This window comes from Tursiops truncatus, chromosome 15, assembly GCF_011762595.2.
Source record: "Tursiops truncatus isolate mTurTru1 chromosome 15, mTurTru1.mat.Y, whole genome shotgun sequence".
Lineage (NCBI taxonomy): Eukaryota > Metazoa > Chordata > Mammalia > Artiodactyla > Delphinidae > Tursiops > Tursiops truncatus.
Genome location: NC_047048.1, coordinates 15,644,578 through 15,669,770, shown reverse-complemented (window position 1 = coordinate 15,669,770; position 25,193 = coordinate 15,644,578). Strand labels below are relative to the sequence as shown.

At 47.3% G+C, this 25,193-nt stretch overlaps 2 protein-coding genes across 5 annotated transcripts in view; both read left to right on the top strand.

The window, feature by feature from the left end:
- The window catches only part of SRCAP (Snf2 related CREBBP activator protein), a 32,422-nt gene extending 14,761 nt beyond the window's left edge, over positions 1-17,661 (top strand). For 3 of the 4 annotated variants that reach the window (XM_033839938.2, XM_033839936.2, XM_033839937.2), the window contains exons 19-34: positions 1,264-1,433; positions 1,852-2,117; positions 2,329-2,616; positions 3,139-3,303; positions 3,578-3,763; positions 3,981-4,247; positions 4,593-6,088; positions 9,232-9,497; positions 9,634-9,836; positions 11,628-11,797; positions 11,947-12,143; positions 12,239-12,353; positions 12,562-12,681; positions 14,025-14,219; positions 14,376-14,459; positions 14,563-17,661. In XM_033839938.2, the coding sequence (XP_033695829.1) occupies positions 1,264-1,433; positions 1,852-2,117; positions 2,329-2,616; positions 3,139-3,303; positions 3,578-3,763; positions 3,981-4,247; positions 4,593-6,088; positions 9,232-9,497; positions 9,634-9,836; positions 11,628-11,797; positions 11,947-12,143; positions 12,239-12,353; positions 12,562-12,681; positions 14,025-14,219; positions 14,376-14,459; positions 14,563-17,253 (6,879 nt within the window). In that variant the 3' untranslated portion in view covers positions 17,254-17,661. The remainder of the gene's footprint in view (positions 1-1,263; positions 1,434-1,851; positions 2,118-2,328; positions 2,617-3,138; positions 3,304-3,577; positions 3,764-3,980; positions 4,248-4,592; positions 6,089-9,231; positions 9,498-9,633; positions 9,837-11,627; positions 11,798-11,946; positions 12,144-12,238; positions 12,354-12,561; positions 12,682-14,024; positions 14,220-14,375; positions 14,460-14,562) is intronic. The other variant, XM_033839939.2, reaches the window with a different exon arrangement.
- Positions 17,662-17,729: 68 nt separating this feature from the next.
- On the top strand, positions 17,730-21,197 carry TMEM265 (transmembrane protein 265). The gene is made up of 3 exons (XM_033839946.2): positions 17,730-18,231; positions 19,280-19,450; positions 20,727-21,197. Exons 2-3 carry the CDS (start codon positions 19,283-19,285, stop codon positions 20,886-20,888), a joined length of 330 nt encoding a protein of 109 aa, XP_033695837.1. The 5' UTR covers positions 17,730-18,231; positions 19,280-19,282; the 3' UTR covers positions 20,889-21,197.
- The last annotated feature ends 3,996 nt before the right edge of the window (positions 21,198-25,193 follow it).

Sequence of the window (25,193 nt, the reverse complement as noted above, 5' to 3'; positions counted from 1 at the left end):
GAATTGCCTGGCATATTAATAATGCTTAAATATTTTAACTGTTTCTAAGCATATGGTACAGTGGCACTAAGTACATTCACATAGTTGTACAGCCATCACTATCATCCATCTTCAGAAATTTTTTCATCTTTCTGAACTGAAACTCCATACCCATTAAATAATAACTCCCCATTCTCCCTCTGTTCCCAGCACCTGGCAGCCACCATTCTACTTTCTGTTTCTATAAACTTACTATTCTAGGTACTTCATGTATGTGTGATCATACAGTATTTGTCCTTTTGTGACTGGCATATATACTTAGTAGAATGTCTTCAAGCATGTGTAAGGATTTCCTTGGTTGGGTAATATTCTATTGTACAATGGTTCTTGTGTATGTGTATACATGTATGTGGGTATGCACATGTATACATTTACATACATAGAGACAAATACCACGTTTATCTGTTCATCAGTGGACACTGCGGTTGTTTCCACCTTTTGGTTACTGTGAATAATGCTGCTGTGAGCATAGGTGTACAAATGTGTGTTTAAGTCCCTACTTTCAATTCTTCTGGGTATATATACACAGAAATGGAATTGCTGCATCATATGATTATTCTATTTTTAATTTTTTGAGCAACAGCTATACTGATTTCCGTAGCAGCTGCACTATTTTACATTCCTACCAGCATTTTGCAAAGGTTCTGAGTTCTCCACATCATTGCCAACACCTGTTTTCTGTTTTTTTGATAACGGCTGTCTGAGTAGGTGAGGTGGTATCTCATTGTGATTTTGATTTCCCTAATGATTAGTTATGTTGAACATCTTTTCACGTGCTTATTGTATATTTTCTCTGGAGAAATGTCTGTTTGAGACCTTTGCCAATTTTTATTTTTATTTTTGGCCACGCTGTGGGGCCTGTGGGATCTTAATTCCCCGAGCAGGGCTTGAACCTGGTTCTTCAGCAGTGAAAGTGCAGAGTCCTAACCACTGGACCGCCAGGAAATTCCCGCCAGTTTTTAAATTGGATTGTTTGTTTTTTTTGTTGAGTTGTAGTAGGACTTTGTGTGTTCTGGATGTTAGCCTTTTACCAGATACATGATTTGCAAATAATTTTGGTCCTAATCTGTGGGTTGCCTTTTCACTTTATTAATAGTGTCTTTTGATGCAGTCTAATTTATCAGTTTTTTTCTTTTGTTGTCTGTGCTTTTGGTGTGATATCCAAGAAATCATTGCCAAATTGGCTCCTTTGACACTATGCTCTTGTGTTCCTTCTTATGTCAGCGGATAGACATGGGTCGATTTGATCTCATTGGCCTGGAGGGTCGTGTCTCTAGATATGAGGCCGACACATTTCTACCCCAGCACCGCCTTTCCCGCCGGGTTCTGCTAGAGGTGGCTACTGCTCCGGACCCCCCACCCCGGCCCAAGCCAGTCAAGATGAAGGTCAACAGGTACCAGGGCCGAGGAATAAGGAAGTGGGTTCCTAGAAAAAAGTGGCTGCAGCTGGCTGGGGGGAATTGGGGTGGAAAGGTAAGAGTTGGAGGCTAGGCTGGAATGTTCATATAGATGGATGAAAAATACTTGGAGGAATCGGGGGATAGAATAACCAGAAGATGGTTTTGGGAGAGGCCCTTGTGTTTGTCACTGATTTTTTTTTTCTCCCTCCTCTCTCTGCTTCGTGCTTTTTCTTTTTTCGCTTTGTGCTTTTTGGTTATCGGATTTCTTTCCCGTTTTCTCCATTGGGTCTTACCTTTCTCTCCTTTGCTTTTATAATCTGTCTGTTTTTCTGCCTCATCTTCCTTATTAATTTCTTTTCCTATTCTTCACTCTCCCTCCTTCCCTACCCATCCCCTTGTTTTTTCCTCGTAGGATGCTGCAGCCAATGCCCAAGCAAGAAGGCCGGACAGTGGTGGTGGTGAACAGTCCACGGACTCCCCTGGGCCCTGTCCCAGTCCGACCCCCTCCAGGCCCTGAGCTCTCAGCCCAGCCCACGCCTGGCCCAACCCCCCCAGTGCTGCCAGCACCACTGATGGTGTCGGCCTCGCCTTCTGGGCCCCCACTCATTCCGGCATCCCGGCCTCCTGGCCCTGTTCTTTTGCCCCCACTGCAGCCAAACGGTGGGCCTCTTCCCCAGGGTGAGTTCCAAGGGAGCCAGGATGCTGGGGGATACTTCAGGCAGATTGTTCAGATTGGGGGAGAAGTAATGAAATTAGTGTTTGAGGAGCTGGGTTGGAGACAGGGGTGTGGTGTTTGATGGGCTACAAGGGATTATGTATGGAGGTTTCTAGGACCAGGCTGAGGCTTTAGTCAAGGTATATCTGACAGGTGTTTGCTTTGTGTTTACAGTGATGCCATCCCCTCTGGGGGTCTTGAGTGGGACCTCACGGCCTCCCACGCCAACCCTATCCTTGAAGCCAGCCCCACCTGCTCCTGTTCGCCTGAGCCCTGCCCCGCCGCCAGGCTCCTCCAGCCTGTTGAAGCCCCTTACCGTGCCACCGGGCTATACCTTCCCTTCTGCTGCTGTCACCACCACCTGTACCACCACAGCCACGGCTCCCACCACGGCAGTGCCAGCTCCTACTCCTGCTCCACAGCGCCTCATCCTGTCTCCCGATATGCAAGCTCGCCTGCCCTGTAAGTTCCCAGGGCTCTGTGAGGGTGAAGGACTTGAGATGGGAGGAAAGCCTACATGCCATGGAGCTGGAGAGGAAAAGCTCAGGACCATGAGTGTATCATGGTGGCTAACATATATTAGGTATTTTGCCAGGCATTGGTAATTCATAATCAAGTAAGAGCCCTCAAGTAGTTCACAGTCTCTAGTTGGGGAGATGATCCATAGATGAATAAATAGTGGTAAGCCTAGCAGTAGAAAATTATTTGGGGTAAAAGGGCAGTGTAGAGGAGGCAGGTGGTGACTAGCTCAGTATGGTGGAAAGCTGTTAGAGGATGTAAAGGAGATTGCAAAGCAAACAGGTGGGATTGGAAGGAGTAGCATGTCAGAAGCTCAAAGGCTGTAGGTGGAGGCTAAGCTTATTGGAACATGGTAAGTTGAGGGGGAGGGTTGGAGAAACTGGAGACTTGTGCCTCATGAAGGTCTGTGAAGTGAGTTTGAGCAGAGTGAGCCCCATGTACATTAAGCCTCTTCTTTATTCATAGCAGGTGAAGTGGTCAGCATCGGGCAGTTAGCCTCACTGGCACAGCGGCCAGTGGCTAGTACAGGGGGAAGCAAACCTCTCACCTTCCAAATCCAGGGCAACAAGCTGACTTTGACTGGTGCGCAGGTGCGCCAGCTTGCTGTGGGGCAGCCCCGCCCGCTGCAAAGTAGGTAAAACCCACCCCCTGTCCTGCCTTTTTCCTCCTCCTCTTTGTCCCTTTGTTTTTGTGGCTCTTTTCAGATGTCAGCCTTTATGTTTCTTTCCTTACCTTTTGGTGGGTGGGGCCAAGGGGAATGGTTGGAGGGGGTCTTTTGATCAAGATAGGTATGAGTTTATTCTGGAGAAGTTATTCCCTCTTCGTTCTTTCTCTCTTCTCTTGCCTCTGCCCTCCTCCGGCTGATAGCTGCTTCTTTCTTTCTTTCTCTCTTCCCTTAACCCAGGGAATGTGGTGCACCTGGTGTCAGCAGGGGCGCAGCACCACCTCATCAGCCAGCCTGCCCATGTGGCCCTCATCCAGGCCGTGGCCCCGACCCCTGGCCCTACCCCTGTCTCTGTGCTGCCTTCTTCGACCCCCAGCACCACCCCTGCCCCCACTGGCCTCAGCCTTCCGCTTGCTGCTAACCAGGGTGAGGCTTCTGGCCTTCCTACTTACTTAGCCCTGCTGGCCTTGGTCCTTCCAGGCATGCCCTGGGCTACTGTCTGTCTAGCCTTCCCTCAGTGTTGTTTTCCTTTGCCAGTATCTCTGATATCTGTCTGCTACCCTCTCCTGCCCTTGGACTTCTTCCATCCTTTGGGTCTCTTGTTTCTTTTCTACCTTCCCCTCAATCTAGCTTCCTCTTGCAGTGCCACCAACCATGGTGAATAATACAGGCGTGGTGAAGATTGTAGTGAGACAGGCCCCTCGGGATGGACTGACTCCTGTTCCTCCGTTGGCCCCAGCACCCCGGCCTCCGAGCTCTGGGCTTCCAGCTGTGTTGACTCCACGCCCCACATTAACCCCTGGCCGGCTACCCACACCTGCTCTGGGTACTGCCCGGGCTCCCATACCCACATCCACTCTGGTGAGGCCACTTCTCAAGCTGGTCCACAGTCCTACGCCTGAAGTCAGTGGTGAGTTCAGGTGGCTGAGGCCATAAATTTTTGTCAGGAATGGAGATAAGGTGGCCCAGAGGGTTTCTAAGTCACAATAGATCCTTTCGTTATCAGTATACTGATTTGCATTAGCCCCCAAAATGGTCTGCTGAGCCCTTGCCTAATTCCAAGATACATAAGTTGGAACTTTGGAGGGAAAGGAAATGTTGAATTGTTAGATTCCTTGAATCTTTGATCTCATGGTGTGGGAGTGAAGGTCTTCTGGGAAACAGGTGAAGCTTGGGGGTAAGGGAAGGGGTGGGACAGGGTAATAGAAGGAGCAAGAAAAGAATTTGGGGGCTAACTTATCCTCTGTCTCCACAGCTTCAGCACCCGGAGCTGCTCCCTTGACCATCTCTTCTCCTCTCCCCGTGCCATCCTCACTACCTGGGCCAGCCTCTTCTCCAATGCCAGTTCCCAACTCCTCTCCCCTTGCTAGTCCTGTGTCTTCTACAGTCCCAGTTCCAGTATCATCTTCACTCCCCATCTCTGTCTGCACAACGCTTCCGTCCCCAGCCTCAGCTCCACTCACCATCCCCATCTCAGCCCCCTTGCCTGTTTCGGCTTCAGGCCCAGCTCTGTTGACTAATGTGACTCCAACACTGGCAGCGGCTCCTGGACCTCCCTCTTTGGCACCAGTTGGGACTTCTCCATCAGCGTCAGCCTTGACTCTAGGTTTGGCCACAACTCCATCCCTGTCCCCATCTCAGGCACCTGGTCACCCTCTGTTGTTGGCTCCAGCCTCTTCACATGTTCCAGGGTTGAACTCAGCCGTGGCCCCAGCATGTTCACCTGTCCTGGTGCCAGCTTCTGCTCTGGCCAGTCCTTTTCCGGCAGCATCAAATCAAGCTCCAGCTCAGGCTTCCCTTTTGGCTCCAGCACCTACTGCATCTCAGGCTCTAGCCACCTCTCTGGCTCCCATGGTGGCTCCACAGACAGCAATCCTGGCTCCTTCTCCAGCTCCTTCTCTGGCTCCTCTTCCAGTCCTGGCTTCATCACTAGGTCCTACTCCTGTACTGGCTCCATCGCAGACTTCGGTTCCACTTCTGGCTTCATCATCTACTCCAGGAACTCCTTTAGCCTCAGCTTCCTCGCTGGTGCCAGCCCCAGCTCCTGTGTTGGTTCCATCATCAGCTCAAACTATGGTACCAGCCCCGGTTCCGTCACCTCTCCCGAGTCCGGCTTCTACGCAGACACTGGCTTTACCCCCAGCTTTAGCATCCACTCTTGGCGGATCGTCTCCATCTCAGACACAGTCTTTGGGAACTGGGAACCCCCAAGGTTCTTTTCCAGCTCAGACATTGTCATTGACTCCAGCAGCATCCCTAGTACCAGCTCCAGCCCAGACACTGTCTTTGGCACCGGGACCACCACTGTGTCCATCTCAGACGCTGTCTTTGGCTCCAGCACCCCCTCTGCCTCCAGTTTCTCCAATGGGCCCGGCCCCAGCTCACACACTGACTTTGGCTACAGTGTCGTCATCTGCTTCACTCCTGGCCCCAGCTTCAGTGCAAACACTGACCTTGAGCCCTGCCCCAGTGCCGGTGCCCACCTTGGGCCCAGCGGCAGCTCAGACTCTGGCACTGGCCCCAGCCTCAACACAGGCCGCAGCTTCCCAGGCATCTTCCCTCGTGGTTTCGGCAACCGGTGCCGCTCCCTTGCCTGTCACCATGGTATCCCGGCTGCCTGTTTCCAAGGATGAGCCTGAGACACTGACATTACGCTCTGGTCCCCCCAGCCCTCCCTCCACTGCTACCTCGTTCAGTGGTCCCCGACCTCGACGCCAGCCCCCACCACCACCTCGTTCCCCTTTCTATCTGGTAAGTTTTACTGCCTCAAAGGAGAGGGAACAGGAAATTGAATTTCTTTGGAGTGTTGCTACAGAGTGGATGGAACAAAATAATGTCACCTTTATCTTGGTAAATTACGAAGCCTAGTTTTGTGGACCTAATACTTGAATGTCACTGGACAAAGCCCTTCCCTGGGCCTTTACTCTTATTTGTAAAATGGGAAGAATAATCCATGTCCTACTTTTCACAGAGGAAGTAATTGAGGACATAATGTGCTTTTAAAACTATTAATCACTGATGTGTTCAAGGCTTTCTTGTTACATTTGGTCTCTTTGGTTCTTGCTTACTCTTTTGAGTTAGTGTTGGCATCTAATTGCCCCATTTTACAGATGAAACTAGCCTACTAAATGATGTTTTAAAATTTATACAACTTGTGAGAACACAGATGTGCTGGCTCCATTGCTTTCTCTTCTTCCCCACAAGAGGCAGTCCTCAGAGACAGGAGGATTTTTCTCAGTTGCTAAAACTGTCACCATTAAGTATTTGAACTTCTAGGGGAGAAAGGACACCACGGAATACAGTTCCCTAAAGATCATGAGCGTTTGACTTTGACGGTCATTTGCTGTAGTTTTTTACCTCCATGGTGATTAAGTGGGAAATAAAGAGAACTCTGTCCCTTCATGAGCTTTCTGGTAGCCATTTTTTTCTATCATATATATAGTTGTATATATATTTGGTTAAATAAAAGTTGCAACTCAGAGTAAGTAACCCAGGACCCAATAATGAGAAAGATCTAGTGAGTCCTTCCAGGCCCTCTTGTCTTTTTCTCACTCTGATAATAGAGCTGCTTATTCTCGGCCCCAGTCCCCCACCCTCCCATCTTTGCCACTTGCTTCCACCTTTGGTCTTTCTCTAATGCTGCCAGGTTGGTCTGGCTTTTTGGAAGTAGAGAGAGGAGAGCCTAGATCCTAGCCCAAGGGTGCAACCCCATGGTCTGTGTTAAATTTTCATTGCTCTGCAAGTAGGTAGCAGCTTCTTGATACTTTTTCTTTAAACAGTTTGAGATATAAATCACATACCATACAGTTCACCTATTTAAACCATACAGTTCATTGGCTTTTAGTATATTCACAGAGTTATGCAACCATGACAACAATCAACTTTAGAACATTTTCATTGCCCTAAAAAAAAAGAAACCCCACACCCTTAACCATCATCCCTGACCTTTCCATCCCTCCTAGCTCTAAGTAACTTGTATCTGTAGATTTACTTATGGAGTCATATACGGTTTTTTGTGACTGGCTTCTTTTACTTAATATTTTTGAGGTTCATCCATGTTATGCTATAACTGACATATATATATGTATATATATCAGTACTTCATTTTTTAAAAATTGTTGAATAATATGCCATTGTATGAATATACCACATTTTATATATCTATTCATCAGTTGATTGGGGGACATTTGGTTTGTTTCTTCTTTTTGGCTGTTATGAATAATGCTGCTGTGAACATTCATGTATAAGATTTTGTATCTTTTCATATATGTTCGGTTATATTGGATGTAAATTTAGGAGTGGAATTAACTGGGTTATGGTAACTATGTTTGTTCGAGGAACTGACAAACTGTTTTCCAAAGTGGCTGTACCATTTTACATTCCCACCAGCGCTTGTGAGGGTTCCAGGTTGTCTACATCTTTGCCAAAAACTTGTTATTATTTGTCTTTTTTGATTATAGCCATCCTAGTGGGTTTGAAGTGGTATCCTGTGGTTTTTAAATATTTATTTATTTGGTTGCGCCGGGCCTTAGTTGCAGCGGGGGGCTCCTTAGTTGCAGCTCCAGGGCACTGCAGTTGCAGCTCGCCAGCTCCTTAGTTGTGGCATGCGAACGCTTAGTTGAGGTATGCATGTGGGATCTAGTTCCCTGACCAGGGATCGAACCCGGGCCTCCTGTATTGGGGGCACAGAGTAGAGTCTTATCCACTGCACCACCAGGGAAGTCCCTTTTGTGGTTTTGATTTGCATTTTTCTGATGGCTAATGATGTTGAGCATCTTTTCAGTGGTTGTTAGCCATTTGTATATCTTCTTTGAAGAAATGTCTATTCAGATCCTTTCCCTTTTTTAATTGGGTTATTTTATTCTTTTCCTTTTTGTTATTGAGTTGTAAGAGTTCTTTATTCTTGATACAAGTCCTTTTTCAGGTAGATGATTTGCAAATATTGTCTCCTTTGCTGCTACTTAATGAGAGCTGGCCTTAATGATTTTTCCCTCTGCTAGGATGCTTTCCTTCCTCACTTATTAGACCACCAGGAGCCAAGAGGTCAAGCTTAAGGTAGCAGTCAGGAAGGGAGATTTGGGACACTGCTTTTTTTCAGGACCATCTTGTAGGGTCCAGTCTCCTTCATTATTTGTTCATTCTAATAACATATTTATTGAAAGCCTACTTTGTGCCAGATACTGAGTTGGATACTGGATGATTACAGTGAGGGGCTTACAGTTTAGTGGGTAGAAGATGTTAATCAAAGAATCCTATACATGTAAAACTACAAGTGTGATAAGTGCTACAAAAGAGTTAGGTGGTTTTATAACCTGTGAAACTGGAAGCACAAAGATGGGAAAGGATTGGGTCAAAGTCATACAGGTATCCTGTCAGCCAGGGCACTCCCCTTTTCTCTCTCGGGGTTACCTAGATGTCTGGTTAGCTGTTCCCATCCCACCCCATTCCAGTCTGACCTTGGACAAAAACCTGCCATGGATTTGATTAGCCTCTCTGTATCCTGGTCAGTGATTTGAGGAGGGATTTTAATAATTGTTTTGGATCTACTGCAAGAAGATAAATTAACTTGGATATTCTGGATTTAAGTGTTACATGGGAAAACTCACGCAAATCATCCATTCTATAAGTTTGTCAAACATACGGATCTTAATTTTGAACATTCAGGCACCTGCTTTGGTAGCATACAGGGAAGATCAGTTTTCTTTTGTGGAGAAGTTATTTCATTTAACATTGGGAAAAGAATAACTCCCATTATTGACAATTTGGAAGAACCAAAATAGTGTATTGTTGCATCTTATGGTTTCCACAGATTATGTTTAATTCTGGGAGGAACTGCCAGATTTTCTATAAGGACGCTGATCACTTTTTCTGTGTTTTTCTCCTCTTATCCTCAGGACTCTCTGGAGGAAAAGCGGAAGCAGCAGCGGTCTGAACGCCTGGAACGGATTTTCCAACTTAGTGAGGCTCATGGGGCCCTGGCACCCGTGTATGGGACTGAAGTCTTGGATTTCTGTACCCTGCCCCAACCTGTTGCCAGCCCCATCGGCCCTCGTTCTCCTGGCCCCAGCCACCCCACCTTTTGGACTTATACCGAGGCTGCCCGCCAGGCTGTACTGTTTCCCCAGCAACGACTAGACCAGCTGTCAGAAATCATTGAGAGGTTGGCAGGGCTAAGTGCTAATGGGAAGTGGGTCTTGGGGCCTCTGAGTGGATATAGTGGTTAGGGCTGGTAAAGGTGCTAACTTCTGGGGCCATTCAGAGTTCCATATTTTATACTGCTTGCCTTCTTTTTACAGGTTCATCTTTGTCATGCCTCCTGTGGAGGCACCTCCCCCTTCCTTGCACGCCTGCCACCCACCTCCTTGGCGGGCCCCTCGTCAGGCAGCCTTCCAGGAGCAATTGGCTCGTGAGCTCTGGCCCCGGGCTCGTCCTTTGCACCGTATTGTGTGTAACATGCGTACCCAGTTTCCTGACCTGAGGCTTATCCAGTATGATTGCGGTGAGTTCTTCGGCCAGTGAGGGTCTCTTGACCTCTTTTCTTGTCTTAGCCTGAAGACTGTTACATCAAAGGGATGCTGTACATAAGGTCTCTGTGGATTTCATTAAACATCAGATAGTCTTTTAGGTTATGCTTCTGGGTGAGATGAAGAAATGTAGGCCTCATGATAGATTCTTGGCATTCATGAATTTGACTTTGATGAAAGTTGAAAATGTTTGCTAACTCATTTATTCAGTGATTATTTTGTGAACATGTTACATCATTTGGGATACAATGGCAAATGACATAGCACAGCGTGGAGTTTTCAGATTTATGGGGAAAGGTGTGTGGTGGTATAAGACTGCACAGTAAATAGTAGATTTTGGGGAATTCCCTGATGGTCCAGTGGTAGGACTCCACGCTTTCACTGCTGAGGGCACAGGTTCCATCCCTGGTTGGGGAATTAAGATCTCGTAAGCCAGGTGGCCAAAAAAAAAAAAAAGTAAATAGTAGATTTTGTTTTGGGGAAAGATTTGAACAAGGATGCTTGCCTTTTGAATAGAATCTTATTGGTTAGAAGAAATTTGGCTGCAGGTAACAGAAAACCAACCAACAGTGACTTAAACCACAAGATCATTTATTGTTTACTAAATGAGAAATGCCGAGAATGGTGGTATATGGCTGGTTCAGCAGCTTAGTGGTATCTTCATGGACCCGGGACCTTACCTACTATCCTTAGCTTTTATCTTTTTATTCTCATGGTAATTTCTTCATGGTCTTAAGATGGCTGCTATAACTCCAGGGAGCACACCAGTGCTCCAGGCAGGAAGCAAGGGGTTGAAATAAAACACTCGCAAGTCTTTCATTTTTTTCTGGGAAAGAAAGCCCTCCCAGTTGACTTTGATTCAAAATTCATTGGCTCAGATTGGGCCATATGCCCATCCTTAGAGTAATCACTGACAACGGGAAAAAGGAACTGTGGCTTATTTAGAACAATAATGATTCATTTTCTGGGGTTGGTTTGGCGTGCGCCTTCCGTGGGTATCAAGGGATCTCTGCCAGGTGTCCATAGGATTAATCGGGTTCTGTTAACCGAGAATGGCTGTTGGACAGTAGCGAATAGTTTCTGCCACAACTGTGCACAGGTATTTCTATAGTAATATGTTTGTAGATTTCTATAGTAATATGTTTGCAGATTTCTTAAATGTCTTAGAACATAAGAAAGTCAGCAGAATTTTTATTAATATGTGTTCAATAAATATTTTAGTAAAAAGATAATTTTATAACATTTGAAACCATTCAGAATAGGTGAATTGAAAGTCTTTGTTAAAAGTGTTCAAACTGATTGAATCACTATTTTCGTGTTTGATGGGAGGTTAAACTAGATAACCTCATAAGATCCTGCCTCTCTGGTTCTTATCTCAGTGACCTTCCATCCAAGTGAGCTATGACATCAATGGATTTGTTGATGTTTATCTTGTGAATGGCTTGTGCTGCAGCTGGTATAACTCAGTGTAGTACTTGAAGGTCTTTTCTTGCTCATACACCATTGAGGATTTCTTTTTTCCCCCTGAGGGTCTGTATTACCCTGCCCCTAGTTAGACTGAAAGAAGTCAGATCCAAGACAGGAGCAGACTGAAGAGGAAGAACCCTTAAGAGAAGAAAATATATAAAGTTAAATATTTTTGATTCCCCTGGGTTGATCGAAACCCTGGCGTAAAACTTGATCTTTCAACTACACAGGCTTCCAGTGCTGTGTTTTTCCCACTCCAGTTTATAGCTAGCTCCCTGTACCCCTTCATATCTCTTTAGGAAAGTTGCAAACGTTGGCAGTGCTGTTGCGACAGCTCAAGGCGGAGGGCCACCGGGTGCTCATATTCACCCAGATGACCCGAATGCTGGATGTGTTGGAACAGTTTCTCACCTACCATGGCCACCTCTACTTGCGTCTGGATGGGTCTACTAGAGTTGAACAGAGACAGGTAACCCAGGCATCTCTGGCCCTTAGAGGCTCGCCTCAGCTCTGTCTCCTTTTTCCAGGGTTCAGAGTCCCAGGAGGGGCCCCCACTAAGCCTTGGTGTGTTTTTGGGGATATGTCTCCCAATACTATCTTTTTTTCGTTTTCCTCTAGGCCTTGATGGAACGATTCAATGCAGACAAACGCATATTCTGCTTCATCCTTTCAACTCGGAGTGGGGGTGTGGGCGTGAACCTGACGGGGGCAGACACTGTTGTTTTTTATGACAGCGACTGGAATCCTACCATGGATGCTCAGGCCCAGGATCGCTGTCACCGAATTGGCCAGACCCGAGATGTCCACATATATAGGTATTGCCTAGTCTCCCCTTACCTTACTTTCCCTTTGCTAATAGGGTTTTACTGATGTATTTGGCTGTTTATACATGTCCTTTATCACCCCCTAGGCTTATCAGTGAACGGACAGTGGAAGAGAACATCCTAAAAAAGGCAAACCAGAAGAGAATGTTGGGAGACATGGCAATTGAGGGAGGCAACTTCACCACAGCCTATTTTAAACAGGTACTAAGATCTTCCAGTCTGTGCAAGAGAGAACTGCTATGCCTGTAGGAGTTACTACTGCTTATTAAAAAGGATGCTTTGGCCTCCACAGATCTGCCTCTTCAACTAGTGGTGCTTCTGATACTACTAAGAGCTATCAGCTTCATAGCTATAGATCTGGGACCAACATTCCGTTGGCTCTGACACTTTTCATATGTTCTTTCCAAAGCAGACCATCCGAGAGCTGTTTGATATGCCTCTGGAGGAACCATCTGGCTCATCTATACCCTCTGCCCCTGAAGATGAGGAAGAGACTGTGGCCAGCAAGCAGACCCATATCCTGGAGCAGGTGAAAAAAGAGTGGGCAGGGACTTCACTGGCCATCCAGTGGTTAAGACTCTGTGCTTCCACTGCAGGGGGCACGGGTTCGATCCCTGGTCGGGGAACAAAGATCCCGCCGCAGAAAAAGAGTGGGCAGTCCCTAGAGTAGAGCTAATGGTTGTAGTGTGTGTTGTCTCTCAGTCTTTTGAGTTTGTCCAAGGGGAAAGAACTATTTCTGCTGCTTCCCAGATTACAGTTGGCCTTTGATAGTTGTGAGTAGATTGTTTATTGGTTCACATGATTTCATAGATAGAACACAGGATATGGAGTCCACGGTTCTAGGTTTGAGCTCCAACAGTGCTTCTTTTTTTTTTTTTTTTTTTTTTTTTTTGCGGTACGCGGGCCTGTCACTGTTGTGGCCTCTCCCGTTGCGGAGCACAGGCTCCGGACACGCAGGCTCAGCGGCCATGGCTCACGGGCCCAGCCGCTCCGCGGCACGTGGGATCCTCCCGGACCGGGGCACGAACCCGTGTCCCCTCCATCGGCAGGTGGACTCTCAACCACTGCACCACCAGGGAAGCCCCAACAGTGCTTCTTAATAGTGTTCATTAAGCCACATCCATTTAATCTTCTGAGCCTCACTTCCGACTTTTCTGAAATGCTAAATTAGAAGGAAGTAACTGAAGGTTAAATAGCATAGTGGATGTAAGAAGTGCTTTGTATATGGTGTAAAACTCTCATTTCCCAAACATTAATGCATACTGGAATCACTTGGAAGGCTTTGAAAAAGATTGATTCCTGAGTCCCATCTCACAGTCTACTTAAATCATGATTTTGAGTGGTGAGGTCTGGGCATTTGTATTTTTTCAGAAGTAGACAGATGTTTGGGAACTGTAGATGTGGATTATCATGGAGAAATTTTCCCCTACCGAGTGCCTTCCTCTCATGCTCTAGGCTACTTCCCTCAGTGACTTTGCTGTGATCTCCCTGGATATTCATCTCAGGGGAATGATCATATGTTAACCTGTTGTCATGAGGCATCTCAGCGCAAAAAAGAATTGTGGATTATTTTGTATTCACCACTTCTGGGATTGCTTTTTTAAAGAGATTTGAGGCTTACTTGAATGGAAAGTAAGTGGAACTAGAGGTCTCTAAAACAGTTATTTTGTCCCTGGTGGCTCTCCTGGTTGAATCTGTTCCATTCTTTGTGGACCACTGTGTTGCTTTGGTAATTTTGGGGGCCCAGAAGAGAGTTGAGTTCTGATGTAAATCTGGTTTGGTGTAAACGTGGCCTCAAACATTTGCCAGAATCAAATCACAGGATGTAAAGTTCTTTAATTCTCATGGTTATTCTTCCCCACACCCTCATAGGCATTGTGTCGGGCAGAGGATGAAGAGGATATCCGTGCGGCCACCCAGGCCAAGGCTGAACAGGTGGCTGAGCTTGCAGAATTCAATGAGAATGATGGGTTTCCTGCTGCTGACGGGGAGGAGGCTGGTCGGCCTGGGGCTGAAGATGAGGAGATGTCCCGGGCTGAGCAGGAAATTGCTGCCCTTGTAGAACAGGTCTGTGTTGGATCCACTAGTTCTCAACCTCACCCTCCACAACTCCTTCCTCTGGACTCTGCGACCTTCTTTCTGTCTTCTCTGGTGAAAATAATCAAGGGTGATGGGCCCTGGGCACCAGGTCCCTATGTTCATCATCGCTGCTCTTCCCCACAGCTGACCCCCATTGAGCGCTATGCCATGAAATTCCTGGAAGCCTCACTGGAGGAGGTGAGCCGAGAGGAGCTCAAGCAGGCAGAAGTGAGTATGGGGGTGGGGATAGAAGTGGAAAGTGGCTGCTTTCCACCCACTCCCCATGCCTCTTGCCTCCCTCTGACCACTCATTGGGCTCTGTTTTTGGTAGGAGCAAGTGGAAGCTGCCCGCAAGGACCTGGACCAAGCGAAGGAGGAGGTGTTCCGCCTACCCCAGGAGGAGGAGGAGGGGCCAGGGGCTGGGGATGAGGTTTCCTGTGGGACTGGTGGAGGCAGCCACCGGCGCAGTAAGAAGGCCAAGGCCCCCGAAAGGCCAGGGACTCGCGTCAGTGAGCGTCTTCGTGGAGCCCGGGCTGAAACTCAAGGGGCAAACCACACTCCTGTCACATCCACGCATCACCCCCGCAGCACCTCCACACCCCCCCGCTGCAGCCCTGCCAGGGACCGAGTTCCCCGGCCAGCGCCTAGGCCTCGACCCACTCCAGCTTCAGCTCCTGCTGCAATTCCTGCCCCAGTCCCTGCCCCAATCTCTGCCCCAATCCCCATTTCAGCCCCAAATCCAATAACCATGCTTCCTGTCCATATCTTGCCTTCTCCCCCTCTTCCTTCTGCACAGATTCCTCCTTCTTGTTCTTCTGCCTGTACCCCTCCTCCTGCCTGTACCCCTCCACCAGCTCATACCCCACCTCCAGCCCAAACTTCTCTCTTAACTCCTTCCTCCCCTCTCTTGCTTGGTCTACCTTCTGTGCCCATTTCCCCACCAGTCACCAACCTCCCCTTGGGCATGGGGCCTGAGGCAGAGCTGTGTGCACAAGCAATGGCATCTACTGAGTCCCTGGAGCTGGCTGATATGGCCAGTTCCGAGACTTCCCCAATTACTCTTGTGCCCCCTAAGGATCTGTTGCCAGTTGCTGTTGAGATCCTGCCTATGTCAGAGAAGAACCTTTCTCTCACCTCTTCTGCACCTAGCCCAAACCTGGCAGCTGGCAGCGTCCCCAACGGTCAAGAGCAGGAGGTGCCCGAGCCTGCTGAGGCGACCATCCTCTCAGTGCTGCCTGATGGTGAGGAAGTGGCCACGTGTCTGAGTGAGAGCAATAGGCTGGAGCTCCCACCCTCAGCAGCATCTGATGAGCTACTTCAGGAGCCACTGGAGGCTGACAAGAACTCAGAAGAGCTGGTGGAAGCCCAGACCCCAACGTCTACCCCAGAGAAACCACAGGAACTTGTTTCAGCTGAGGCCGCAGCCCCGTCAACCTCATCCTCGGCCACCTCCACACCTGAGGGTCCTTCGCCTGCCCGGCCCCCTCGGCGTCGCACCAGTGCCGATGTAGAAATTAGGGGTCAGGGGGCTGGTCGGCCAGGGCAGCCTCCAGGTCCCAAAGTGCTTCGCAAGCTGCCAGGACGGCTAGTGACTGTGGTAGAGGAAAAGGAACTGGTGAGGCGACGGCGACAGCAGCGGGGAACTGCCAGCACCCTAGTGCCTGGGGTCTCTGAGACTGGTGCCAGCCCGGGAAGCCCATCTACCCGCAGCATGTCGGGGCCAGAATCCTCACCTCCCACCAGTGGTCCCTGTGAAGCTGCTCCCCCATCCACACTGCCCACCCCAACCCAGCAGCCCTTCATAGCTCGCCGTCACATTGAGCTGGGGCTGACTGGTGGGGGCAGCCCAGAAAATGGAGAAGGGGCACTACTTGCCATCACCCCTCCTGCTGTGAAACGTCGCAGGGGGAGGCCCCCCAAGAAGAACAGGTCTCCAGCAGATGCTGGGCGAGGGGTGGATGAGGCACCTTCGTCCACCTCTAAGGGAAAAACCAGTGGGACTGACTCAGTCCCTGGGGCTGAGACCCTTATTGTTGCGGAGCCTGTCCTGGCACCCCAGCTTATTCCTGGGCCCCAGCCTCTTGGACCCCAGCCAGTTCATAGACCCGAGCCTGTCATCCTATCACCTGTGGAGAAAAGAAGGCGTGGGCGGCCCCCTAAGGCCCGAGATTTGCCCATTCCTGGGACCATTTCCTCTCCAGGGGATGGCAGCTTAGAGAGCCGGACACAGCCACTCCCGATACCGCCACCCCTGCCACCGCTCCCACCACTCCTAGCCTGTCCCACTGCTACTGTCGCCAACACTGTCACCACTCTCACCATTTCAACATCCCCACCCAAGCGGAAGCGGGGCCGACCTCCCAAGAATCCACCGTCACCTCGGCCCAGCCAGCTCCCTGTCTTGGACCGCGACAGCTCTCCTGTCCTTGAGAGCTGTGGATTGGGGAAGCAGCGGCAACCCCAGGGCCAGGGGGAGAGTGAGGGTAGTTCATCTGATGAGGATGGAAGCCGCCCCCTCACCCGCCTGGCCCGCTTACGTCTTGAAGCAGAAGGAATGAGGGGACGAAAGAGTGAAGGGTCCATGGTAGTGGCTGTAATTCAGGATGATCTGGATTTAGCGGATAGTGGGCCAGGCGGGTTAGAATTGACACCTCCCGTGGTCTCATTGGCTCCAAAACTGCGTTCGACCCGGCTGCGTCCAGGGTCTCTAGTGCCCCCACTAGAGACTGAGAAGGTGCCTCGCAAACGGGCAGGGGCCCCAGTTGGCTGTGGTCCTGGGCTGGCAAAGCGGAGCCGCCTGCAGCCCCCAAGTCCCCTGGGGCCTGAGGGTTCAGTAGAGGAGTCTGAGGCTGAAGCCTCAGGTGAGGAGGAGGAAGGGGATGGGACCCCACGGCGCCGGCCTGGCCCCCGCCGGCTTGGTGGGGCCACCAACCAAGGGGACCAGCGTATCTTGCGCAGCAGCGCCCCTTCCCACTTGGCTGGCCCTACCATTAGTCACAGAGGCCGTAAAGCCAAGACGTGAGTGGGCTGCCCCCCTTCACCTAGGCTTTCTGCCATGGCCCCTCTCCCTCCATGACCAGGCCTGACTCTGTTAACCACTACTTGAAGTCTTTTGAGGGGGGAATCCTCCAGGGAGACATAGGGGCCTTCTCCCTTCTTTCCACCAAAGTAGGGGGTAGGCAACTGGTTGTCATGGAAACGGGGCTCTTCACATATCCCCTTCCCTTCCACCCCACATGGCTGGGCAGTGTTAAGGGTGGCAAGATAGTCTTTGTCCCCACCCCCTTGTACTTGATTTCCCCAGCTATCTTTCACAGCCCCCCACCCTTAGGGGAAGGGGGAGGGGCTTCTCTACAATGAGTTTTTTTCTTTTTTTCTTTTTTTTCTTTTTTTTAAGAAGAAAAAAATAATAAACTTAGTTTCTGTATGAGCATCCGCGTAAGGAGGCTTCTGATTTTCTGGTCTGGTGGAGGGTTGGGTGGGAACTTGGGTATCAGTTTTCTCTTCTCTCTTGCTCTTGCTAAGACCCTAGTACCCGATCTCTAACTCAGAATTATGTATCTTTGAGGCAGAAATCTCCACGCAAGAAGAGGGAAGAATGGCAAATCTTATCTGGTAGGGTACCTTTCCCTAAAGTTTCAATTTTAAGTCATTCAGACTCATACTTTTCCTCTCCTCCCTTCTATTCCCTTGGTTGCTGGACTTTCCTTGGGAGCTATCTGATGCCTCAGACTTCTCCCTGCTTTAATCCCTCTTGCTCAGGTGCTTTCACTCCCTTTCCAGAAGGCAGGCATTCTACCTCCAGTTACTCCATCTAGCCAGACTGGTTTGAATCAGCCACACCCCCTTCCGAGCTTCTGGGGCTCTTCGGATGGTGGCTGGCCACTCAACCCCACCCCTGGGCTTGGCTTGGAGCCCCGAGTCAGCTCCATCTCCACCCAAGCCAAATCAAACCTGAGGCAGGAGCCGAAACTCACAGTTCCTCAAGGCCTATAGCCAGGTAAGAGTCCCCATTTGTTTTTACATTTTCTCTGACCTCAATTCCCTGGACCCTCTCCTTGTGTTCTCCCCTGATGACTGTACTGTGTTTATCTCATCTCAGTTCTTTCCTCACATCCATTCTCCTGCAGCTTTGTGGCACATATCATTCTTGGCTCTTGCCTCTTCTTTTTAACCTTTCCTATCCTTTGTTACTTGTGTTCTGAGAACTGCACATGTTTTCATTTTGTCTAGGGTGAAGGGGAATGGTTGGGGATGAAGGTAGAAAGGCAGTTTGATGCCAGGGCTCTGAGGGCTTGGGAAATAGGGAGATGAGAAATGATTAGGGCATCATTATGCAGGTTTCTGTGTGGCTTATGAGGTCATTCGGACTCAGTGTTAATCTGATTGTGTTGTATGACCTGGGTTAAATGGAGCGAGGAGGTGGAAGGGAGTCAGCATAGCAAGGGAGGCTCTGATTTGGGGAGGGTGAGGTGTTTCTGAAGTTGAGTTTCCTCAGCTACAAAGAGAGCTTAGATGGGTACTTTTCCCCTACTTTCCCCCATCCCCAGCACTGTGTTTTCACATGAAATGGCTGATATCCTTAAAGTGGAGTAGAGGACCTAGGATGCCATTCTCTGATTCCTCCTTAATATTTGAGGGCAGCCTCTAAGGAACTTCAGGGCCCTTTGAAATACAGTTTAAAATCACTGAATTGGGTAGTCTCAGACTCCTAGCAGTTTTTGAGATTCTGTGTTTTTCTACTGCCTCTCAGCATGCACCTGTCATTTTGCTTTTCCCCACTTGCCAAAACAGTAAGTAAAACAGATAATGCTACATTGACACCAGCTTGCCTTTAAAGACTGGGAACCTTAGGCTGAGGAAAAAGGATTCCAGACACACATTTCCTCTCAGTCTATGAGTCACTAGGGGAATTCCCCAGGTAAGGCAGCATTTCTGAGAGTTCGACTAGGCCATGACATGATCAGAGAGGCGGGTAGAGTCTGAGCAAGACTCTACCAGGGGTTCAGTTGTTGGGCTTACAAGTATCTTGACTATATCGCCTACAGGTGATGGAGGACGAGGAGAAGGCAGTGGAGAGCTTGGTGAGCAACACGGAAGCTGCTCGTTCTCCATCCCCCATTCGCTGCTGCTCGCTCCGCCTCCGCTACTTGGCAGCTACTAGCATTATATGTGGCTGCTCTTGCCTGGGAGTCGTGGCCCTTGTGTTTGCCATCAAGGTGAGGAAAGCAATTCCTATGGAAGCAGGGGTGTGGGTGTAGTAAGGCAACGGTTCTGTATACCCGATCTATCTATATTGATCAAACAGTTAATAAGTACCTGCCAGAGCCTGGCTGTGGGCCTGGTGCCAGAAATAGGAATAAGACATGGTTCCTGCCGTCAAAGGGCCCACAGTCTAGCAAAAGAGATGGCTGTGAAAATGGGTAACTATTAATGGAATACAGCTCATCAGTACTATGATAGAGGAAGCACAGTGTATTCCAGGAGCTATGTATGTGTATATATATGTATGTAAGTACATGTATGTGTATAATAGAGTAGGTGAACAGGAAAGGCATCCTAAGGGAGTAAAAAGAAAGTAATCTTAAAGGATGAGTGAATAAGGGTAAAAGCGCATTCCAGGCGAAGGGAGCACAGGCAGCCTATACAAAGGCAACCTGGACTATTAGTTCAGCGTGAATGAACCAGTAAGGAACAGTGAGAGATGAAGCCAGAGGATCTAGATTCCCAAGAGCCTCCAGTGCTGTGCTTAGGAGTTTCAGCTTTATCTGGGAAGTACTGGGGAGCCTTTCAAGGATTTTTGCAAAGGAGAATGACATGGTCAGATTTGTGTTGTAGTTAAGGTCCACTCTCAAGGCCTATAAAGAGGATGAATGGGAAGGGGCAAGACTCGGGGCAGCCGAGCAGTAACTAGAACAATCTATAGGAGTTCGGAAGAAGCTATGAAGTTTTTGAGAGGGCTTCACCATTTCAAAACATCTAACAGAAACCTCATGTGTACCTTTCGGAATTTCCTCGACCCTAGCTGTATTTTTATCAGAAACTGTTTTCTTATCGTGATAATTTCTGGATTTCATTAGGGCAAAATCATAAAAAGAATCCTTAATGAAAAAGAGGAGGCCCTTTGGGCTAATGAGAACAGAGTGTTGTTTGGTTCGACATGAGTGAAATACTCCAAGATTGGTCACTGTTTCTTGCCAAGAATTCCAAATTCTGAATGAATCTGAAATGAGTAGAAAAGAATGGGGAATAAAATGAAAAGTATTTTTCCATACGTGATCTTCTGAGCAAAACAAAAGCCATCCTGAAAAGGAGGCAGAGCAGAGTGGGTACCTTACTTTGCGGTTGAGACATGAGAGTTAGAAACTGGAAAGGGAGGTGGAGGGTTTGGGTGTGAGATTTTGAGCCAAGACGAGGATGTAGGATTGGAGTGGGGCAGAGGGCATTTTGGGGCAGAAGCAGGGGGAGAACCTAACCAAAAACCTGCCCCCACAGGCGGAAGAGCGGCATAAGGCAGGCCGGTTGGAGGAGGCAGTGCACTGGGGGGCCCGGGCCCGGAGGTTCATCCTGGCCAGCTTTGCCGTCTGGCTTGCTGTCCTTGTTCTGGGCCCGCTGCTTCTATGGCTGCTCTCCTACGCCATCGCCCAGGCTGAGTGACCCTAGCTGGCCTTTGCTGAGAGTCAGCCGAGACATCCTGAATCCTGCAATGCGGCATTGCTAGGGTCTGGTGCCAACAATGGTACTTCCTGGCTGGAAGGATGGTGCCTCTCTCAAAGGGCTTTGGAAGAGAGAGGCAGCAGCTGAGACTGATGAGGGGAGGTCAGCCTGCTCTGTTCTTTCAGTGCCCACCATCCCCTATTCCCCCCAATCTCCTCCATCCTAGGGGCCTCTAGGAGGTGGGATTGAAGCCCAGGCCTGATTTTATTAGTATTTGTTTTGTAATAAAAGTCTTTTTTAGTGGCGAAATGCTCCTGTCTAATTGTTCTTCCCCTGCTTTTCCCTGGGCCCTTAGTGAGAGCCAGACTGGACATCTGACTGATGGGAGAAGCCTGCATCTCCCCTTACCTAGGGGCTTCAAGAGGAGGAAAGGATTTTTTTCCCCCTTTTCCTTCTTCTTCTGGAAGTTTCCCTTCTTGGAAAGACCCAAACTTCTCCCTTACCTATCAACAGAGACCCTTAGGCCACAGAGGAAAAGTCGTAGCAGCAGCTACTAGTTATTGAGTGCTTACTATATTCCAGGCTGTGTGCTAAGCATTTTATATTTCTTAATTTCTTCAGTCCTCAAAATCACTCAATAGTAGGTACTACTGTTTTTATTTTATAGTTGAGGAAACAGGCACAGATTATCCAAGGTCACACAGCTAGTAAGTGGCAGAGCTGGAATTCAACCTAGACAGTTAGTTCCAGAGCTGAGAGAGGAGTGAAAGGATTGGATAATAGCAACCACCACCCTGTATGTAGAAACTTGTATGATTATGATGAATTTTCATATCCTTTATCTTGGGCCTTGTGATAATATTTTAAACATTTTTAAAATTGTGAGGTACACAAAGCAAAATATCCAAAACAGAATAGACAGCTCAATAAGTTAACACAAAGAAAACATCTGAAAAACCACCATTCAGTCAATGTAACCAATTTAACATTGCCAGCACTCCAAAGCCTCCTTTATACCCCTCCCAATCACTACACCTTCGTTTCTTCCCACAGGTAACTTTCTGTTTGTTACCCACAAGTATTCTGACTTCTAACAATGTAGTTTAGTTTTGCCTGCATTTGAACACTATATAAATGGAATCATATGTATTCTTTTTATGTCTTGCTTCTTTTACTTAACATTGCTTGTGAGATTGATCAATATTTGGTGTAGCTGTAGTTTTCATTACTGTATAGTATTCCATTATATGACTATATTACAATTTACCGATTTTCTGTTAGTGGACTTTTGGAATGTTTCCCATTAGGATATTATGAATCATGCTGCTTTGGACATTCTTGTACATGTTCTTTGAAGTACATGTACCCTGGGAATGAAATTTTGGGGTGATTTCACCAGCAGAGAGACCAACAGAGCACCTAAAGGAATTAGAGATGTTGCACAATGAAGATTAAAGGGGAAGGAGGGGCACATGATGGTTGTTTTCAGTGTTCCAGAGTGTTTCAGGAAGGAAAAGTGAAGGGAATCCATTGTTGGTCCAGAGGTTAGAACTACAACAATGGGTAGAAGCCATATAAACAGCAGTGGTTCTGAACCTTGACTTCACAATGGAACCTCCTGGGGAGCCTTAAAAAGTAACTTATGCCTGAGCTTTACCACCCACCCCCCCGAGATTCTGATTTAATTTGTGTGAGGTGCTGCCTGGGCATCAGGATAACTCATTTTAGAGAGATTTTTTACAAAAAATTTTTAAAGCTAGTATTTGATTAATTAGCAGCTTCAGTTTACTAGAATATCCCATTTCCCCAAACTGATTACATGAGGTCTTGCTATTTTTTAACTCCTTATTTTGAAAAAATTTCAAATCTATAGAACAATAACAGTACAATGAACTCATGTGTACTCTTACCTAGATTTATAATGTTTAACTTCACCACATTTGCTTTATATCTTTCTAAATATACGTAATTGTCACTGCTGAATCATTTGAGGGTAAGTTGAAGGCCCTTCATCTCTAAATACCTCATGATCTATATCTCCTAAGAACAAGGATATTCTCTCACATAACTACAGTACAATTATATAATTCAGAGAAGTTAACATCAGTACAATATTATCTTCTAATATATAGTCCATATTCAAACTTGCCAGTTGTCCCAATAATGTCCTGTATAGCAATTTCTGCTTTAGGGTCCAGTGTGGGAACACTTACTGCATTTAGTTTGTCATATCTCTTTAGCATTCTTCAATTTTTAGTAGGTCCTCATCCTTTCTTTTTTTGTCTTTCATGACATTTTTGAGGTGAGGCCATTTGTAGAATGTCTCTCAGTTTGGGTTCTTATGACTGAATTCAGGTTATGCATTTTTGGCTAAAATATTACATAAGCTGTATGTCCTCAATACATCACATCGAGAGGCATATGTCAATTTGCCCTTTTACTGGTGGAGGTAACATTGACAACTTGATTTTAAGGTAGTGTCTGTCAGATTTCTGCAGAGGTAAAGATCCTTTTTTTCCTTTGTAATTAAAAAGTTATCTGTATAGGGACTTCCCTGGTGGCGCAGTGCTTAAGAATCCGCCTGCCAATGCAGGGGACACGGGTTCAAGCCCTGGTCTGGGAAGATCCCACATGCCGCGGAGCAACTAAGCCCGTGTGCCACAACTACTGAGCCTGCGTGCTGCAACTACTGAAGCCTGCAAGCCTAGAGTCCATGCTCTGCAACAAGAGAAGCCACCACAGTGTGAAGCCCACGCACCGCAACGAAGAGTAGCCCCTGCTCACCACAACCAGAGAAAGCCCGTGCGCAGCAACGAAGACCCAATGCAGACAAAAATAAAATAAATAAATTTACCAAAAAAAAAAGTTACCTGTATAAATACCTCAGCAAATTTTTACCAGTAACTTTAATGTCCATTTTGCCCAAGTCAGTTATTCTGAGGCTTACAAAATGTTGATGTTTTAACTTTATCATTCTTTCTATACTTATTAGTTGGCATTCTACTATAAAGAAGGTCTTTTTCTCTTTCATTTATTTATTTACAATTTTTAGTGTCAGTATGGTCTCAGATTGTTTTTAAATTCAATTTGTTATACCCATTACTGTCATTAGCCTTCTTAAATTGTTTTGTTGAGGTATAATTTACCTACAGTAAAGTACACAGATCTTATGTGTGCCGAATGGTGAATGTTTTTACACGAACACACCTGTGTAATCACCACCTAGGTGAATAGAACATTTCTAGTACATCAGAAGGCTCCCTCATAGCCCTCTCAGTCTCATTATCCTTTTTGTCCCTGATTTCAACCTGGTTCTTGTGTTTAAGTCCCCATCTTACTTCACTTGCTTTCTGGCACAAATTATTCCAGGCTCATCTTGTACTTTCTCTGCTCCAGCCTGGGAATTGGCCATTTCTCCCAAGGAGCCCTGGTTTCTTTTATTGAGGACTGTTACTTTGAAATCAGTATCTAGACACTAGCTATGCTCACTCTACTGGGACATTATTGCTTCTAGGCCCTTTCAGAGGTTAGAGCTAGAAAATATCGAATTTTATCTATCTTAAGTCATTTCTTAAAATCATACCTCCAATTTCAATCAATCATAAGGTGCTCTCCTTTCCCTATTCCAAATTCCATATTCCCACAGTAAGAATCTAGGCCGCCAACTACATCAATCTTTATTGACTTGCTCAATTTCAAAATAATTATCCCATTATGCTACCAAACAACAAGTCTACTAAGTACAAGATTTCTTTGCAACTATTTTGTCTTTAGATTAATGGTATAAGGTCAAAGTACTCTGTTAAAAAGTTACTTGGATTCGTTTTTCTCCTCTTACATGCTTGCAATCCCAAAGTGACATTTCTAAGATAGAAGATTAAATGAATTCATTCTCTGCCTCCTGGAACACAACCTCCACAAGGGTAGGGACCTTATTTTTTTTCATTGCTATTAGTCTAACTCTTAGACGCTCAACAAATATTTGTTGAATGAGTAAGTGAATGCCAGGGTTGAGCTGTGCACTGAGAATATTTATGAAGTGAGTCGCTCCTGGCAGAATCTCATAAACTGGTAGGCTTCGAACAAAGTGTGATATTCCCCAAGGCTTTCGGGAGGTGGTAGTGGAAGACTGGGAAAATGTATAACCCCAGATGGTGAGCACTAGGGCTTTGGAGGTATTCAAGAGTCGGAGCAGCCACAGGACGACAAAGCCTCTTCTGCCTGACGGGCTGTGGCTCGTACAAGTTCGTACCAAGTAGCCAAGTTGAGGTCCAAGCTGCATGCTCTGCCCCTCAAAGCAGGCGC

Excerpts from the sequence above, each read along its gene's own strand:
- TMEM265 (XM_033839946.2), top strand. The coding sequence starts at position 19,283 with ATGGAGGACGAGGAGAAGGCAGTGGAGAGCTTGGTGAGCAACACGGAA. Across the intron at positions 19,451-20,726 it reads CCCTTGTGTTTGCCATCAAG|GCGGAAGAGCGGCATAAGGC; the intron begins GTGAGGAAAGCA and ends CTGCCCCCACAG.